The 19,440-nt window shown below is 46.1% G+C and overlaps 1 protein-coding gene across 2 annotated transcripts in view; it reads left to right on the plus strand.

The window, feature by feature from the left end:
* PODXL2 (podocalyxin like 2) overlaps window positions 1-19,440 on the plus strand; it is a 39,878-nt gene that overhangs the window by 14,344 nt on the left and 6,094 nt on the right. For both annotated transcript variants that reach the window (XM_027049807.2, XM_053218837.1), the window contains exons 3-4: window positions 8,143-8,942; window positions 9,635-9,709. In XM_027049807.2, the coding sequence (XP_026905608.2) occupies window positions 8,143-8,942; window positions 9,635-9,709 (875 nt within the window). The remainder of the gene's footprint in view (window positions 1-8,142; window positions 8,943-9,634; window positions 9,710-19,440) is intronic.

Below are 19,440 nucleotides of genomic sequence, written 5' to 3' on the forward strand. Positions count from 1 at the left end.
CCGCAGATACACTTGCAGCCAGCTGGGTGTGTGGAATGTAAGACCGCACCAGGGTTTTAAGAGAATGCCTTAGGGAGAAGAGCCTGCCTTCTGGGCGAGGTGATTTGAATGCTTTCTGTCATTTCACCTCAGCGTCAACTTCCCAGAGGGATGGCGGGCTAGCCTGGAGGCCGGTCAGCCAGCCTCCTGGCCGCTGGCTGCAGAACTCTGAAGCTGTGCCTTGAGCTCGCCCTGCCAACTAGTCTGCTGATTCAAGCCCAGCCTTAAAGAGATGGGCCTTGGCCCACAGTGTGGATGCCCCAGGGAGAGGTGATGCCGCTGCCGGTAGTTGGTTCCTCGCTGCGTCTGAAGCCAAGTCTGGGTGTCGTCCTTAACTGAGCAGGCCGCCCACGAGCCTGAGTTTTACACCTTTACAACTGTGATAAGTGTAGCTTCACAACTGAGAGCAAGTGTCCTCCCCTCCCCCCCGTAAGCTTTTCTTTCCTCATCTGTGAAAGGCAGGCTGTGGACTCTCTGATCTTGCAGGGCCCCTGTGTCGCGTGAAATACCCCGAGTCTGTCTTTTGAAGGCCTGATTTCCCTCGGCTCCAGGGAAGATGTAGTTCCCAGTGGAAGCCACCAGGGGGTACTGCAGCTTCACAGACCTGGCACCCCGTGTTCTGGGAGGGAGATTCCTGAGGCTGGGGTGTTGGGGAGGGTTGGCTGAGGTCCCAGGGGGTCCTCTGCTATCTCACAGACAGTGAGGGGACTGAGCTACCTGTCTCCTGAGTGCCCTTGCAGCAGAGCCACTCCCTGACCTTCCATGCTTTGAGGTCAGGCCCCCTCTGGAGGGTCTGAGCTGTGGGGGACGTTTGGCATCTCTTCAGTGTCCCAGCTGTCTCTACCCTCCAGGGGATAGGGACAGGCTTTGCCTGGCTCTCGTGCCATCTTGAACATGTCTTCTGGGCATCTGTGTTTGTTCACACTCGGGTCCCCGTATGGGGAGTGTGGGGAGTGCTCTGTGGGTATGCTTTTGTCCCAGACAGGCTTTCAGCATTCATGGGACCCTCCTGTCCTGCCTCCCTGTGCTGAAGTAAATGGGATGGGCAGCCAAGCCTTGGGCACTAAGCAGGAGAGGCTCTCCCCGTGTGGAGTCACAGCTCTTGGTGACAGCAGTGGACAGGACTTGGGACGCACCACCTGTCACTGCACTGGGAGACCTGGGGCAGGGGGTGGAGGGGTGCCCGGAGCAGCCACCTGCCTTGCCTGGCCCATCGTGTCTCACCCGCTGTGGTGTGGCGCAGCTCCCTCCTCCATCGCTCTCCTTTTCCTGCCCCACCTCCCTGCTTTTCTTCTCTTCCTCCATTGCCAGTCTACTCCCTTTTCCCTTCTCCAAGACCACTGCTCCTGCTCCCTCTCCCAGGCCAGTGTCGCCAGGCCCGGGAAGCCTCTCCTTGGACACCTGAGTGGGAGAAGCACGTTCTGCCCCGTCCGCCAAGGCTATTCCCCTCTTACGGCACTGTGTTCCTTGCTCCTGGAGCCTTCAGAAGCTCCTGGTCCAGGTTGGCCTGCCCTGTCCCTTACCTTGTTTCATTCCCCTTCTGGTGGCTCCAGCATGTTCACTAGCCAGTAGTTAAAGGGATTTCTCTCTAACTCTGTATTTTAAAAAAATAATCCAAATTTACAGAAGACTTGTAAGAATAATTTCCGTATACCCTTCACTCAGATTCCCCCATTGTTAACGTCTTACCCAACATATACATGTATACTTACAGACATGCAGTTTTTTTCTAAACCATTTGATAGTAAGTTGTAGACATGATGCCCCTTTGCTGACTTTACATACTTCAGTGTATATTTCTTTTTTTTTTTAATTTTGCGTATTTATTTTAGGCAGGGGTGGGGAAGAGCTAATGGGGGAGGGGCAGAGGGAGAGAGAGAGAAAACCTCAAGCAGGTTCCACACTCAGCACAGAGTCTGACGTGGAGCTCGATCCCATAACCCTGGGATCATGACCTGAGCTGAAACCAAGAGTCGGACACTTAACCAAATGAGCCACCCAGGTGCCCTTTCAGTGTATGTATATTTTTTCACATTTTAAAGTTTTTTAAATTTATTTTGAGAGAGAGAGTGGGGGAGGGGCAGAGAGAGGGAAAGAGAGAGAATTCCAAGCAGGGTCTGCTGTGTCAGCATGAAGCCTGATGTGGGGCTTGAACCCACAAACTGTGAGATCACGACCTGAGCCGAAATCAAGAGCTGGATGCTCAACTGACTGAGCCACCCAGGTGCCCCTCAATGTATATTTCTCAAGAATGGAGACATTCTCTTACAAAATCACGGTACAATGACCATCAGAAAATTGGCATGGATACAATACTGTTATATAATTACAAACTTTAGACTTTCCATTCCCCACCCCCTGCCCAGTGTCCATTGTAGCAGAAGAAAACAAAATTATATTTTACAGTTCAGTATCCAGTTCAAGATCATGTACTGCATTTATTGTCATGCCTCGTTACTTTTATTCTGGAAAGTTCTCCAGACTTTATTTATCTTTCATGACCTTAACATTTTTGAATGAGATAGGCTAGTTATTTTGTAGAATACCTCTCAGTTTTGTCTAGTGTTTCCCCATGGTTACATTCAGGTTCTGCATTTTTGACAGGAATGTCATACAAGTGCTGTTCTCTTTCTCAGTGAATCTTGGTGCTACTCTTGGACAAAGGATGGTTTCTTTACTTTTTTTTTTTTAAACTTGATTTTTTTTTGAGAGAGAAAGTGGTCACACATGCGATAGTGCGGGAGGGGCAGAGAGAGAGTCTCTCAAGCAGGTCCTGCACAGTCAGGGGCTTGATCCCAACAACTGTGAGATCGTGACCTGAGCCAAAGTCCAGAGTCAGATGCTTAACCAACTGAGCCACCCAGGCGCCCCTTTACTTGTTATTCTATGTTCATATTTGGATCCAGTCCCCCTGCCCACTCTTCCTGGCATCCTCGTTTCCATCCCACCAGGGTCGGTCCCACACCTGCTCCCATTCCACTTCCCTCCACACCTTCTTTGGTTCATAATTTGTGTCCCCACAGGGTCTCCCCTTAAATTCTTGTTTCTGTGTAAGAGACATTTCTCATACTCAGATCATATCTAGATTTGTCAGGAAACCGTCAATCCTTTCCTGCCCTGCCCTCTTCCCAGGATTCTCCTTGACTAATTTATCACTCAGGCGCTTCTCTTACTCCTCGTCTTGTGGAGCAGACTTCCAAAATGGTGCCACTTTTCCTATTATGATCTTATAGTATGTAAATTTAATGATAATAACGGGGAGGAGGTAGAGGAATAGCCGAAGTGACTCAGGTATTCGCTGTGCAGTGTGGGCTGTGCCCAGGCTTTATCTCAGTGCATCCTGACCACAGCGCTGTGGCTGTGTGTTAGGTACTACTGTTGTTTTATAGATAAGGAAGAGGAGACACATGGAGGTCAAGTGCATGTCCAAGGCCACACTGCTGATAAGCAGCGGGAACTGAGATCGCACAGTAAAAGAAGAAGGAATAATTTTGGAAGGGGAGAGGTGGTAAAAAAAAAAAAAAAAAAAAAAAAAAAAAGTAGAAAAAAAGCCTGCTGAGTCCAAGCACCAGGGTGCATTATTTAGTGATTTGTCAAGTCACCAGAGATGAGAGGGCTGGAGAGAGCAAAGGCTTGGTGGAAGATGTAGATTTGGGAGTCTTTAGTTAGCATGGAGGCCATAGAGAAAGTCTTTGGAATCAGTAACTCACTGAGAAAGAAGTGTGGAGATGATGAGTCAAGGGCTGGCTGTGTGGGAGTAATCACACGGAGGGAGCCGGGGAGGAGCTAGTGAAGGAGTAGTCCACACCTTCAGAGGCGCTTCTCTCTCCCTAAATGGACAGGTCCTGGGTTCAGGAGGCAGAAGGTGCTAGTCAAGAGTTCAGCAAACACACATTGCTCTCTTTTCTGCACTGGGCCAGGCACTGTGTTAGGTGCTGGGAACACAGGGGTGAAGAAAATCTCCTTGCTTGGCAATCAGAGTTCGTGGTCTCGTAAATCCTGTATTATTCTTATTTGGGACGGCAGAGGAGTTGTTTTTAATGCCACTGGTGTATGAGACACACTTACCAAAACTATCTCCAAAGCGTTGAATATCAGCGCCAGGAAGAACCTTAGAAATCAGATATGCCAGTATCCATTTGTCCCATGAAAAACTGAAGCCCAGGGACTGACCATTGCTCAGAGAAATCAGTTGGTGGCTGACTCTTCTGGCTTCCAGGCCCCATCACCCACAGCATGATGGCTGTTATTGTCCAGTTTCGTTGAGGGAATTCTGTTGGGAGCCAGGCTGCCTTTGGAGGAATAGAGAGCTCAACTTTTGGAAAGTCCACATCAAATGAGTAGAGGGATCGTTTTGGTCAGCTTGCCCTCTTGGGAACTCCCCCAGCCCAGGGGGATTCTGCTGGAGTGCACCACCATCCACCGCATCCCCAGCATATTCTAGGCTTTCCTGAGCCTACTGACTATTTCAAGTGCTTCTTGAGGGTTTCCAGGGCACTTGGCCTCTAGACTTCACCATTTCTGCTGAGGGCATGGCTGCCCCCACAGTCAGCCAGAGTGCCCCCTTCTTCCTGTTAGTCAGCCAGTGCACACAGGTTATCAAGTCTGCCTTGGGGCCAGCTCTTGAATCTGTTCTCTCATCAGTCTCAATGTCATTACCTGTGTTCATCTCTCCTGGAACGTGCAGCAAGCTCCCCAACTCTTTTCTCTGCTTTCATTCATCCCCTCTTTCATCAAATTCTTACACATTGCTGTCAGAGCAGTCTCCTGACCATAAAATTTCATGATGTAAGGGATTTTATATGTCCATTTCCCCAGAAGCCATCTGACATGCTACTATATCATTTTCCTGTCAGGTGGCCATCTAGGCCATTTCAATAGGTTTTTATGCATTGCATTTTGATTTTAAACAGAGATATTACAAAATGCTTACTTATATTGAACTAAAATATTTTTATTCTTTTATATACTTGTTTTATGGGCATAATTTCTTCTTGAGTCTCTCTAGAGGTGTTAATATGACATTTTTATAAGTTCTCTTTTGTTTTCTGGATTAACTTGTTTCTCAGAGGTGGGTTGCTTTTCTTTCTCTCCTTCATGCTTCGTCATGAGCCTGGCTTTCCTCTAATGTCCTGTGAATCTTGATCGTTTGTTCATATTTATAAAGGTGATACTAGACTGTTCAGTATTAGAGGCTGGTGTCTGGCTCCTCAGTGTTCTGTGGTCTCTGTTCCATGAGCACACCTCCCCCCTAAGTGCCATGACTGACTGTTTTGTGTGGGGAATAGGTAAGTTTCCCTGCAGACTGTGAGGAGTGGAAGGTATCCAGTTACCAGTCTCTTTGACTCAAAAAGAGTATACTTAACAAAAGTGGGGTGGGTAGAATATTCTAATTGTTCAGTAAAAATTTTTTCTAATGTTTATTTATTTTTGAAGGAGAGAGAGAGTGCAGGCAGGGGGAGGGGCAGAGAGAGAGGGAGACACAAAATCTAAAGCAGGCTCCAGGCTCTGAGCTGTCAGCACAGAGCCCAGTGTGGGGCTCAAACCCATGAACTGTGAAATCATGACCTGAGCCCAAGTGGACGCTTAACTGACTGAGCCACCTGGGCACCCCTCTAATTATTTATTTAAATATCACAGTGGGCTTTCAAATATCACTAAGATCATTCAGCTAAAAATCATAATTTTTCTTATAGGGAGTCGATTTTCCTTTTGTAGTAATTTTCAGAACCCTGTGATTCCATGTTCTTATGTGACTGCTTGTTCTCTAGGCCTGCTGCACAGTTTCCCTTCAGAGATTTATTTTCATGACTTCCTCTTATGTTTTTTGATTCCCAGTCTTCCTTAGACTTCATGGAGAACTTCCTGAAATACTTCCCTCAGAATCCGTGGATTCTCAAACCTTTAAGTCTTTGCATATATGAAAATGTCTGTATGTTGTGATCACACTTCATTGATAGTTTAGTTGGGTATAAAATTCCAGGTTCAAAATAAACTTCCCTCAGAATTTGGGATGCATTTTCAATTTCCTTCCTGCAGTCTAGCGTTATGAATTAGAAGCTTGATGATAATTTGATAATCTCTTTATTGTTACTTTATGTGTTCTTCTTCTGAGAGCTTTTAGAATCTTGTCTTGTTCCTTAGAATTCTGAAATGTCATGAGAATAAAGCTAGGTGTGAGTCTCTTATCATTCACCTCAATTATATATACTTTCAATGTGAAGACTCCTGCTGCCAGGCCTGGGAAATTTCTTCTTTGTTTGACTCTTTATGCTCTCTATTTTAAGGTTCTTGTCTGTTTGGAAATTGTATTAGATATTATACCTCCTGCACTGGTCATCTGTATCTTTTAACTTTTCTTTCTTGTCCTTTTACTTTTGCTTTGGAGACTTTTTCTTGACATTTTCTTCCAACTACCCTATTGAATTTTTACATTTCAAGAATTTAATTAAAGTTTCTACAAATTTTTTATTTTTTAGAGATTACTTGATTTTATTATTTGTTCTCATTTTGGGGATGCAATATCTTTGGGTCTCTCTGAGGTTCTAACTGGAATTTAAAAATTATCTTCAATTCCATGAATTTTCTTTGTTGTGTGTCCTTGCTGCTCCCATAGTTGTTTTGTCTCCTTAATTCTGTTGGGAAGAGACCCTCCCTCCACCACTATCTTTCCCTGTTGTTTGTCTTGGCTGAGGGGTTATCTGTTCGTTGGTCTCATCTGCTTTCCATGTTCCCAGAAATGTATCTAAATCTTTCAAAATTTAATCTGACAGTTGAAAATCCATTCTCTGATTTGATAGACATTTTGGAGGAGGAGGCCCAGTTCGCCACTTTAAACTATTACCATCTCTCTCATGTCTAAAGAGTATTTTAAAACGGTCTTAGATATTTTTTATTTGTAACAAAATGGCAGCCAATAAAAGCTGCTACCTAGAAATACCTTCCAGTGTTTTAAAGGAATTTTTAACAGAACTGGCTCATGATTTTTATATGTCATTACCCTGAAGGGGCCTAGGCTTCACTGAAAAGCCAGAACAAATCCTGCCATCCAGGAAGCCTCCTAAGTTCTGCACTTCAAGATGTGATTCCCAGGAATAGCAGCGAGGGTAAAAAGTCCCACTGTCACTGCCAACAGTGACCCTGTCAGTTCTGGGAGGCTCTGGGCTCAGCCGCTGGACTCTCTTGAGCTCTCCTGGCATCTTTTTTATTTCCCAGCCAAGGCCTACATCTCAGCAAAAGAGCACAGTTTAGGAACAATGGCCATGATCTCTGCATTTCATCTTTTCCTGTGATCAGAGGGTTCTCAGACGTCATTCAATGGTTTTACCAAGAGGACCCCCATAACAACCCATTAGTAAAGAGATTTAAAGGGAAACTTTTTTTCTTTAACAAAGATTTAATTTAATTTAATTTAATTTAATTTAATTTAATTTAATTTAAGAGAGAGGGAGGGAGGGGCAGAGAGAGGGAGAGAGAGAATCCCAAGCAGTCTCTCTGCTGCCAGCACAGAGCTCCATGCAGGGCTCTAACTCATGAACCACGAGATCATGACCTGAGCCAGAACCAAAAGTTAGATGCTTAACTGACTGGGCCACCCAAGTGCCCCTTTTTAAAAAAAAATTAAAAAAAAAATTAAAGTTTATTTATTTTGATGGGGGAGGGAACCTTTTCTAATGGGTTGTCTGAGTCTTCTTGGTGAAATCTGCAGACAAGGAAACAAACCCATTATAAGAAAGATAGAGAAGATGTTAACTTCTTGTCGTGGACTGTTAACAAGAGCTATCTCCAAGGGGTGCGATACAAGCTATCTTTCTACTGTTCACATTCTTGTATTCATAGAACTTTAGTGGCAGATTTGTGTCATTTGTATCATCATGAAAGAAACAGGGACCAGCTTGGCCCTTGTCTCCTCCACAGTCTGCCCCCCCGAACCCCCACCATCCAGCCTTGTTTCCCACTCCTTTCCAATATGACCGGTAGTCCAACTCCCCACTGTCCCCCTGTGGGTCTCATGGTTCCTTTCTATCATCTGCTCAGCGAACACTGAACACCTCAGTGATGGATGATGAAACTAGCGAATGAGGTTTCTGTCTCTGTCCATAGACTACGTCTTTCCAGACTTGACGGAGAAGGCGGGTCCCATAGAAGACACCAGCCAGGGCCAGGAGGTGCCGAGCCCGCCCTCACCCTTGCCCAAGATGAACCTGGTGGAGCCACCCTGGCACATGGCTCCTGGAGAAGAGGAGGAGGACGAGGAAGACGAGGAGGAGGAGGAGGAGGAGGAAAGGGAGAAGGAGGAGGTAGAGAAGGAAGAGGAAGAGGAAGAAGAGGAGGAGCTGCTGCCTGTGAACGGATCCCAAGAAGAAGCCCAAACTCAGGGCCATGGCTTTTCTCCCACCAGCGGCAGCAGGGTGCCAGGGGTTGCCAAGCACAGGCACGAAGAATCTGGGGAACAGGCCTCCTCGGGTGTGGAGGTGGGCAGCAGCATGGAGCCCAGTCTGTCACCGTCCGCAGTCACCCCGAGCACAGTGACCCCGGGGGGGCAGGACTTCGTCAGCCAGGAGACGGGGGGCACGACGCTGCCGGCCACGGGGCGTGGGGTGGAGTTTGAGGCTCCTCAGGAGGCAAGCGAGGAGGCCACCCTGGGAGCAGCGGGGTTGGCTGGCAAGCAAGCGGAGGTGCCGTCCTTAGCCTCGTTCCCTCAGACAGAAGCTCCCAGTGGGGCCGAGACCCCAGCTGAAGACCCCCTTTACCCTGGAGCCTCCGCCTCTCTCCCGCTGGCCCCCCGAGACGCGGAACTGACACCTGCCTCTGCCACCTTGGGGCAAGAAGACCTCAGCCAGCAGCCCCAGGAAGGACAGGCCACCGAAGCCCAGTCCAGAATACCCTGGGATTCTACTCAGGTAAAGTGAGGGCACTCGAGGGCCATGCGGCTGCACCTTTCTCTGAGGAGCCTGGTCATCCCCAGGTGCACAGGGGGGATGGGAGGGTGTGCCAGGCTGAGGTGGGCGGCCCCTCTCTGGCGGGACTTTTGGGATGCGCACCCACACTTCCATGCAAAGGTAAAAAGCCTTGGGAGAGCTCAGCTCCCTCGGCCTGGCCTTGTTCAGTGCTACCGCTGGCCTTTCCCACTGCCTGACCTGTGCCCTCCACCCCCTCTCCGCACCCACCCCTGCTTTCCTCACCTCAACCGGCCCTAGCCCACACACCCAGGCCGGCTCCCTCCACTAGGCGGAAGGGGAGGGAGTTCCACTGTGTCAGGCCGTGCATCAGGCCTGCAGGCCTGTTTCCTGTTGGGCCGACAGAACACTAAACCCCTACGGGGTTGCCATCGGGAGTCTGTGGCTCTGGCAAGCCCTGTGCTGTCAGGCCCCTCCTCTCGCTGAAGACATCCTCCGTGGGGTCCCTGGACACATCTGGGCTTGTGAGTCTTGGGCCGGAGTCTGGGCACGGCGCCTTGCAGAGGCTGTCAGCTCCCTCCAAGCTGCCGCAAACCTGTACCTGGCCTTCACCTTCCAGCATCTCAAAGAGTTTCTCTGGATGCCTTTCCTCGTGCCTTTGTAACCGTCACCCTTCTTTCTGTTTCCTTGCGCAGGTGATCTGCAAAGACTGGAGCAATCTGGCCGGGAAAAACTACATCATTCTGAACATGACAGAGAACATAGACTGTGTGAGTGCCGAGCTAGGCGGGGGCCGCAAGGAAGGATGGAGGCGGGCGGGCGCACAGGGGATGGGAGGGGGGCTTAGCCCGTCAGTCACGGGGGCCAGCCTAACCCAGGGGGTGAACCAGCACCCACCCATGTCTAAAAGAGGAGCGCCTGTATATTTTTAAGTTTCTAGAGGCTCTTTTATTCTCGCCCTACTCCGTTTTTAATTTCAGGGGGTTGTTTTGTTCACATGTGCAATGCCATATCTCCTGGAGGATATTGGAACTGTTTTTAAAAAGTTGCTTTCCTTATTTGTTACTGTTGGCCTTGGTTTTCTCACGTGTATTTGCTCCTCAGATGCCTGGTAGGTTTGTTCAGAGCTATTTAAGGAGGGCCATCAAAAAGCCAGTTGGAAGCTTTGAGCTTAGGATTGGGGTTTGCTAACTGTGGTTTCTCAGGAGGGTGGACTGGCTGGGCCATTTTATTAGACGATTTCTAATGTCAACATTTTTAGGTCCTTCCTCTTTGGGCAATTAGATTCTTTGAAAAAGGGACATCGGTCCTACTGGGAGCGTAAAGGGCTAGTTGCCAGTGTTCTGAGAGCCAGGGTGGGGAGAGGGGTGGGTGTCTCAGTGTCAGAACACATGTACATAGATAAATTCATTTACCCCCCCTGCTTTGCAGTGTGAGCCCCCTCCCTCAGTTGTGCCCCGTGACCTCTGGGTCAGAGAGCCTCTGTTTTAACCCTCTTTGAAGAATCAATTCCCAGTCTTCTGCCAGGGAGTGGGGACATTTGTCAGCTGTGCAGTGTTGGGGAGAGGAATTAGGGATCCAGCCACTTCTTAAACAGACTTTCAAACAGTTTTCCTATTTTTAGAATCACGTTCATCCCCTCTTCCAAAGGTAACCAGCACTGCCTATTTGAGAACGTTTTAGTTGGGAGTTTGACAGTAGAAGTGTGACTGCTTCTCAGCTTGTCCCATTTTGGCTTAGGATTCAGCTCTTTGGGGCCTGCTAGACCAGGAGAATGTAGCTCCTCCGTAGGCCTCCGGGGCCAGATGCTCACGCTCTTGTCTCCTTTTCAGTTTTGTTTTGTTCTTGTCTTTGTGGGTTGTTTTTTTCTTTTTAATGTTTATTTATTTTCGAGAGAGAGAGAGACAGAGCATGAGCAGGGAAGGAACAGAGAGAGAGAGGGAGACACAGAGTCGGAAGCAGGCCTCAGGCTCTTAGCTGTCAGCACAGAGCCTGACGCGGGGCTCGAACTCACGGACTGTGAGATCATGACCTGAGCCGAAGTCAGACATTTAACCAACTGAGCCACCCAGGTGCCCCTTGTCATTGTGGTTTTTGACCTTTACTATCATTTAGTGGATTTAGGGGAGAAGGTAAAGTGTATGCGACGCGTGTGTTTATTAATTCAAGAGTGATCCATGAGGTTTTCTTTTTTCCGTTATAAGTAATGAACAAGTGGATTTTTAACACTGTTGATGTGTTTTGAGCTGTTGCAGTGATGATTCTTACTGATGCCCGTCCCTGGCCATTGAGAGCCTCTTTGAGGTGGCTTCTTTTTGACCAACCTGTTAGTGTTTGATAGTTTCCTGAATTTCTGGTATAATACAATGTGCCAGGCTCATCTCGTACTTTCCCTCCCTAGACATGAAATCAACATTTCTCTAAGCCCTCATTCGTTTTATTGAAATATGGTACTTAGAGACCACAGTATGGGTACTTGAGGCCATTAAATTTTGTGTGTGCATATTTGAATAATAAAGTCTAAAGATAATGTCTCTCCTCTTTCCAAACAACACATACATATATAAAAATGCTTCCTGTTTTTTTTCAATATTTTTTAAGTTTTATTTATTTATTTTGAGAGAGACCGAGACAGCACAAGTGGGGAAGGGGCAGAGAGAGAGAGAATCCCAAGCAGACTCTGCTCTGTCTGCGCAGAAACTGATGCAGGGCTCGAACTCATGAAGCTGCAAGGTCATGACTTGAGCCAAAACCAAGAGTCGAATGCTTCACCGACTGAGCCACCTAGACTCCCCTATAAAAATGCTTTCATTCTGCTTTCCCTGTTTTTACCTTGTTAGTCTTTCTCATTTAATATTTGATCCCACCTAATTAGCCATTCGTATTTTTTATGATGTGTTTTTTTCTAAGATTTTATTTTATTTTTTTAAGTCTGTTTATTTAGAGAGAGAGAGAGAGAGACAGAGATTCCCAAGCAGGCTCCAACCTGTCAGCATGGAGCCCTACGCAGGGCTCAAACTCACGAACTGTGAGATCACGACCTGAGCCAAAACCAAGAGTCGAATGCTTCACCGACTGAGCCACCCAGGCACCCCAGTGATGGATATTTTTATTGTGGTAAAAAAAAAAAAAATCTAACGTAAAATTTACCATCTTAACCATTTTTAGGGTACCGCGGTGTTAAGTACGTTACCACTGTTGTGAAACAGATCTCCAGAGTGTTTCATCTCGCAAAACTAAACTCTGTCCCCGTTAACCACTCTCCCAGACCCCCAGCAACCACCACCCTACTTTCTGTCTCTAAGAAATTGACTAAGTGCGTCTTATAAGTGGAATCATACAGTACTTGTCCTTCTGTGACTGGTTTGTTTCTCTCAGCAGAATGTTCTCAAGGTCCATTCATGTTGTAGCCTGTGTCAGAATTTCCTTCCTTTCTGAGTCTGAATAACATTCCATGGTATGTATAGACCACGTTTGGTTTATCCGTTCATCCGCCAGTGGATATTTGGGTAGCTCCCCCATCTTGGCTACTGTGAATAATGCCGCTGTGAACACGAGTATACAAATATCTCTTTGAGACCCTGTTTTCAATGATTTGGGATATATATATATATATACATACACATACATACACACACACACCCAGAAATGGAACTGCTGGATCATATGGTGACTCTATTTTTGATTTCTTAAGAAACCTTGGTACTGTCTTCCATAGTGACTGAACCATTTTACATTCCCACCAGCAGTGGACAAATGTTCCAGTTTCTCCACATCGTCACCAACATTTGTTTTCTGTTTTTTTTTTTTTAAGTGTATTTATTTGAGAGAGAGGGAGAGAGAGAGAGAGAGAGAGAGAGAGAGAACAAGAATGGGAGAGGGGCAGAGAGAGAGAGAGAGAGAGCACAGAGCACAGAGCCTGACGCAGGGTTCAAACTCATCAACCGTGAGATCATGACCTGAGCCGAAACCAAGAGTTGGATGCTCAACTGACTCAGACCTTCCCTGTTTTCTGTTTCTTTCTTTCTTTCTTTTTATTTTTTTGAATAGGGGCCATCCTTTTTTAAATTTTTTAATTGTTTATTTATTTTTGAGAGAGAGAAAGAGCACACGCAGGGGAGGAGCAGAGACAGGGGGAGATACAGAATCTGAAGTAGGCTCCAGGCTCCACACTGTCAGCACAGAGCCTGACACAGGGTTCGAACTCACCAACCGTGAGATCATGACCTGAGCCGAAGTCAGATGCTTTACCAACTGAGCCACCCAGGCGCCCCTCAATAGTGGCCATCCTAATGGGTGTGAGGTAGAATTTCATTATGGGTTTGATTTTCATTTCTCTGACGATTACTGTTATTGAGCATTAGTCACTATTATTAACAGTGCTTGTTTGCTTTATCAATATATTTATTCGTTTCTTTGCTTGCACGTCTTTTCACATCCCCATTCCTTTCTTCTGAATTTAACCACCTTCTTCCTGAAATATACCCGTTAGCAGCTCTTTCTGCAAGGACATATCTCTATTGGCCTTCATTAGTGTGAGGAACGTCTTTAATTTTCTCCTGTTCTTTTTTTATAGCTTTTTATTTTGAGATAACCTCAGAAGACTTATACAAAGAAATCCCATGTATCTTTCAGCCAGATTCACCAACTCTTAACATTTTTTAAAACCATTTGAGAGTAAGTTGATGGCATTGTTGCCTTTTGTCCTTCCCTCTCAATACCTGAGTATGTGTGTCTTCAGAGCAAGGCTGGTCCTTCAGCTCACCACAGCACAACTATCAAAATCGGGGTGTTAACCCTGACTGATGCACAAGTATAATTTGTAGACCTTTCTTAGATTTCACCAGGGGTCCAGGGTCTCACCCGGAACAAGGCATTGCATTTAGTTTTCATGTTTTAGTCTTTAATCTGGAATGAAACGTCAAGGGTTCAATGAAAAGTAATTGGAGTCATGCACGTAAAAATGATGGAGCTCTGCAGAGAACACATCCTGAGAAAAAGATAGGGAGGAAAGTGCTGACAGCCTCTCAGAGGAAGTCTTGCAAGGTAAAGCTTCAGTGTCAGGAATTTGATCCGCAAGATTGCGAAATAAGCAGTGCAGACGTACAGCTTCTTTTACGTGACCTACAATATCACAGATGGTCCACGCAGAGGCAACTAGAAAGGAGCCTGTGGAGAAAATCCAAGAGAGGAAGCAGAAGGATGAAGTAGTAAACTGAGAGGTACGGTCTTTGGGTTCTGGAAGGCAAAAGAAAATCCTCGGTAGTGGTGCAGGGAACTGACCTGTTGCTCTGCACAACAGAAAGAAGCCTCGAGGCACCAGGACGAGAGGTGTTGGGGGGGTGGTACCAACCATCCTTCGGTGAGGGCCCTGAAAGAGCTCTTCAGCACAAAGGACTGGATCGCGAAGGCCTAGAGACAGAAACGGCTGGAGAGGAGTTGATCCTGTGTCTGAGGCCCCTGAGTTGCTGAGTGCACACCACGGACGTACTTACTAGATGTTTCAGGCTGTCTTGTACTCTCTCTGCCCTACCCTGGAATTGGCCCTTTCTTCAGGGAGCCCTGGTTCCTTTTGAAGAGGAAAGGTATTCAGAAACAAGATCCGGGCTCCCAGTGTGCTCATGGCTACTGGGGTATCATTGCTTCTTGGCCTTTTTAGAGGCCCTGAGAGAGAATTATCTGTATTTTTTCTCTGTAGACACAGATACACATACATAATACGTGTGCACATATACATATGTGTTTACTTCTGTATTCACACATATTTACAGTGATAACTTCGATTGCTTACCGTCCCAATGTTCCAGTTCTAATCCAGGACCACTGGCTCTTCCCAGCCTTCTTCTGTTCCACAGAAGTATCTTCCTTCACCGACGGAAACCTCACTCCCAACATCCCCAATGTACGTACTCATTTCTTCAGTTCTAGAATACACAAGCGGTTGCAGGATTTTTAACGCACGCTGATGCAAAAGCAAACCTGCTGATAAGTAAACTTCAGTGTCTGCTTGCAAGTTTCTTTGGTCTTTGGATGATTCCGAAATTAATTTAGTTTTTTCCCCCTTTTGGTGTAGTTATGCATTTGAAATATGATTAGGTTTCTTTGTTTCTGTTTGTATTCAATTTTGGATCCCCCATCCTTGTTGATTTAATTGTATTTTTGAGTATGTAAAGCATTAATGTGGTTCTAAACATCTAAGTGACACAAAAATGTATGCTTAGAGAAACCCCCCTCTCCCCCATTACCTCTTGCCTTCATTCCCACCCACTCCTTCTAGGTAACCAATCTCATTAGTTTCTGGTTATCCTTCCTCGGTTTCTTTTTATAGAAATAGATAGATGTAGAATTTTTTCCATTTTTTCTTGCAGGGAATGTAGCAGAGTATTTATATTTTTATTAGCTTGATAGGGCTGTCATAACAGAGTACTACACTGGATGGCTTAAACGCATAAATTTATTCCTTCACTATTCTGGAGTCTGGAAGTCCAAGATTAAGGTGCTGGCAGGATTGGTTTCTCCTGAAGTCTCTCTACTTGGCTAGCAGATGGCCGTCTTCTCCCTGTGTTTTCACACAGTTTTCCCTCTGTGTGTGTCTGTGTCCTCAATCTCCTCCTCTTGTAAAGTCACTATCGGATTGGATAGGGCCACCCTAATGACCTCATTTTAACTTAATTACCTCTGGAAACACCCTGTCTCCAAACACAGTCACATTCTGAGGTACCGGGCATTAGGACTTCAACATATGAATTTGTTGGGGGGGGCGGTGGACACAACTCAATCTATAACATTATTTTTTTGCATTTTACTTTTCTTGCTTAACAGTATATTCTGGAAACCACTTTGTTAGCCCACGGAGATTATTCTCAATCATTTTATTTTTACAACTGAATAATACTCCGTTATATATGTGTATTATAGATTATTCATTAAATTTCCCTTGTGTGGGCATCTGGGTGGTTTCCAGTATTCTGCAATTACTTACAAGGCTGCCTTGACTAACCTTGTATGTATTTTTGTGCTGTTGGGATGTATCTTCAGAGTAAATTCCCAGAAGTGGGATTGCACATGCAGTTTGATACATATTACCAATTTCCCATTTCTCTCTCATTCTCGTTACAAGTTTATTGGGCCTTATTTTTCTGTCTACTACGTCTCTTAACACTTTCATGGTTTCTCTCTTTAAAATATCTCTGATGCATTCTTCTTTTTCCATTTTATTTATTTTGGAGAGAGTGAGAGCATGGCTGGGGAGAGGGACAGAGGGGGAGAGAGAGAGAGAATCCCAAGCTGGCTCCGTGTTTAGTGCAGAGCCCGGTGCGGGGCTCCATCCCATGACCTGAGCTGAAATCAAGAGTCAGACACCCAACCGACTTAGCCACCCTGGCGCCCCTCCCTGATGCATTCTGAGTGATTTCCTAGCTCTATCTTCCAAATTAATAACTCTCTTCCAGCAGTGTCTAATCTTCTGTTTGATCCATCCATTGAATCTTTAATATAGATAACTGTTTTGTATGTTAAGAATTTCTCCTTGGTTCCAAATCCCTCCCTTTGTTCTTCATTTTGTTCCCTTCTTTCATTATGGCTTCTGTTCCTTCATTTTCTGAATTGTTGTAAGTATATTAATTTTGTGATTTCTTTCATTTTGTTTTAGTAACATGGCATCCTGGGATGTCGGTTCTGCTTGTGGCTTTGTATTTTACTCTCTTTCTGGGTCACCATTTATTATTGTGATCTCCTCTCCTCTTCAACCCTGGGTTGTGAAAGAGTTCCAACAAAGTGGTTTCAGGGAGACTGTGGGAGTTCCAGGGGCCCCGGGTCAGCTTTCATCTTAGTTCTTGGCTTGGGTCTTTATAACACAAAGAGCTTCACATTTGGACTCCACAGCCCGGTGAAGTACAAGCCTGTTTTTTTTTAATGTTTTTTATTTATTTTTGAGAGAGACAGTGCATGAGTAAGTGAGGGGAGGGGCAGAGAGAGAGGGAGAGAGAGAATCTCAAGCAGGCTCCGCACTGTCATTGCAGAGCCCGACATGGGGTTCCATTTCACGAATGGTGACATCATGACCTGAGCCAAAGTCAGGAGTTGGAGGCTTAACCGACAGCCTCCCTGGCGCCTCAAGCCTGAGTGTTTAAGTGATCTTGGATGACCTTTTTCCCTTACTCATGGACACGGGCAGACACCCTGTACAGTTCCTCCAACTTGGGAATGTTTCTGAGTCCCCATTTCACCAAAAGGGTTGCTCTTTGGGGACTTCGGACTCCATCCTGGTGCTCTGCTCTAGTTCTTCATCTCACATGCGCCAAGAGCACGTGGACATTGAAAGCCAAGTGTCCAGGTCCAGGGTCCTCTATCTGGGCCCCAGACCCCCAGGAGTTGATGCTGTGGCTTCCGCACCTGCTCACTCTTCTGGCTTTGAGTGCCCTCTGTTTCTGCCGTGGTTTTTTCCAGCATTTCTCCATGTTTGTAGCAAGGTGGGAGAGCAGGACGTTCATCAGTTCTGACTGCTGTGTTGCCACAAGTCAAAATGATCTGATGGCCAGGGCATGTGTCCCTTTCTGTTTGCTGTAAGGACCATACCAGTCATTTGGAGTTGCATATAGCTTTAGGGCATTGGAAATGGGTGCTTGGATGGTAGCAGAGGATCTGGAGTCCCTACTGTGGGAGAAACGGTGTGACGTACAGGAAGGACCATCCACCCAGGAGTCAGCAGGGAAGATAGCTTACACCCACATGTGTATTGTCCTTAAGAAAAGCTCTAATGCCTTACAGTATATATCCAGAAAAGTGCACAGATCATAAGTGTGCAGCTTGTTGGATTGTCACAAAGGGACCATGCTCACATAAACACCACCCACATCAAGACACAGAACATGATCAGCACTGCCAGAGCCCTTCTCATTCCCCTTCCAGATGCTGTTCCCTCAAGGGGAACCGTTTTCTTGACTTGTAACTGTATACTGGTTTTGCATGCTTTTGAACTGTATATAAACAGAGTTATTCAGTTATTTTGTTTCTGGCTTTTTGCATTTTTGCAAAAACATTTTGTTTTTGAGGTTCATCTAGATTGCATGTAGGGAAGTTTGTTCCTTCGTGATTCTGTATAGTGTCCCATTGATGTATGTGTTCTAATGTTGCTGGGCCTTTGAGTAATTTCCAGCTTCGGGCTCTTGGGAATGTGCTGCTGTGGCTGCTCTTGGACACATATTTTGGGGAGCATTATGGACACAGTTCTCATGGTGGCATGGCAGGGGCACGGTGTGTATATATCCACCTTGAACAGAAGCTGTCCAACAGACTCCCACAGCGTTTGTACCCAGTTATACTGCCTCTAGCAGTATGTGCCAGGTCTGGTTCTTCCTTGTCTCTCTCAGCCTTGGCATTGTCTTCATTTTAGGCATTTCTCAAAGTGTGTAGGGTGCTGGTGTCACTTTGTGGTTTTAATTTGCATTTCCCTGATGAGTCACGAACTTGAGCACCTTTTCATATGTGTTTCGGCTGATTGCATCCGATTGGGTTATCTTGACGTTTTCAAATTAATTTCTCTGAATTATTTATATAACCTGGATGTGAGATCTCTGTGAAGTGTGTGTATATACGAGACATATATCTCATAAATATCTGTTACTATTCTGTGGGTTGCCTTTTTCCTCTCTTTTTTTATGAATTTTTTTTAATGTTTATTTTTTGAGAGACAGAGTATGAGCAGGAGAGAGGCAGAGAAAGAGGAAGACAGACACAGAATCTGTGCTGAGCTGTCAGCACAGAGCCTGACGCAGAGCTCAAACTCACGAACCGTGAGATCATGACCTGAGCCGAAACCAGTCGCTTAACTGACTGAGCCACCCAGGCGCCCCACCTTTTTTCTCTCTTAATAGTACCTTCTGATAAAAGGAAGTGTTTTTTTTTAATTTTTTTAATGTTTAGTTATTTTTTGAGAAAGGGACAGAGTGTGAGCAGGGGAGGGGCAGAGAGAAGGGGAGACACAGAATGCAAAGCAAGCTCCAAGCTCTGAGCTGTCAGCACAGAGTGTGACGCGGGCTCGAACCCACGAGCTGCAAAATCATGACCTGCGCCACAGTCGGAAACTTAACCGATTGAGCCATCCAGGCGCCCACGGGAGCTCTTAATTTTTAAAAATTTGACCATAAGGGGCGCCTGGGTGGCTCAGTCGGTTAAGCGTCCGACTTCGACTCAGGTCACGATCTCGCGGTCCGTGAGTTTGAGCCCCGCGCCAGGCTCTGGGCTGATGGCTCGGAGCCTGGGGCCTGCTTCCGATTCTGCGTCTCCCTCTCTCTCTGCCCCTCCCCCGTTCATGCTCTGTCTCTCTCTGTCTCAAAAAAAAAAAAAAATTGATCATAAAATAGTCCAACTTACCAATTTTCTCCTTCATGGTTAGTGTTTTTGGGTCCATTTTAGAAATCTTTGCCTCCTCAGAGGTAACGAAGATAGCTTTCTAGGCTTACTTGTAAAAACTTTAGATCTGAAATCCATCTGGAATTGA

The sequence above is a fragment of the Acinonyx jubatus genome, chromosome A2 (assembly GCF_027475565.1).
Source record: "Acinonyx jubatus isolate Ajub_Pintada_27869175 chromosome A2, VMU_Ajub_asm_v1.0, whole genome shotgun sequence".
NCBI classification, from domain to species: Eukaryota; Metazoa; Chordata; class Mammalia; order Carnivora; family Felidae; genus Acinonyx; species Acinonyx jubatus.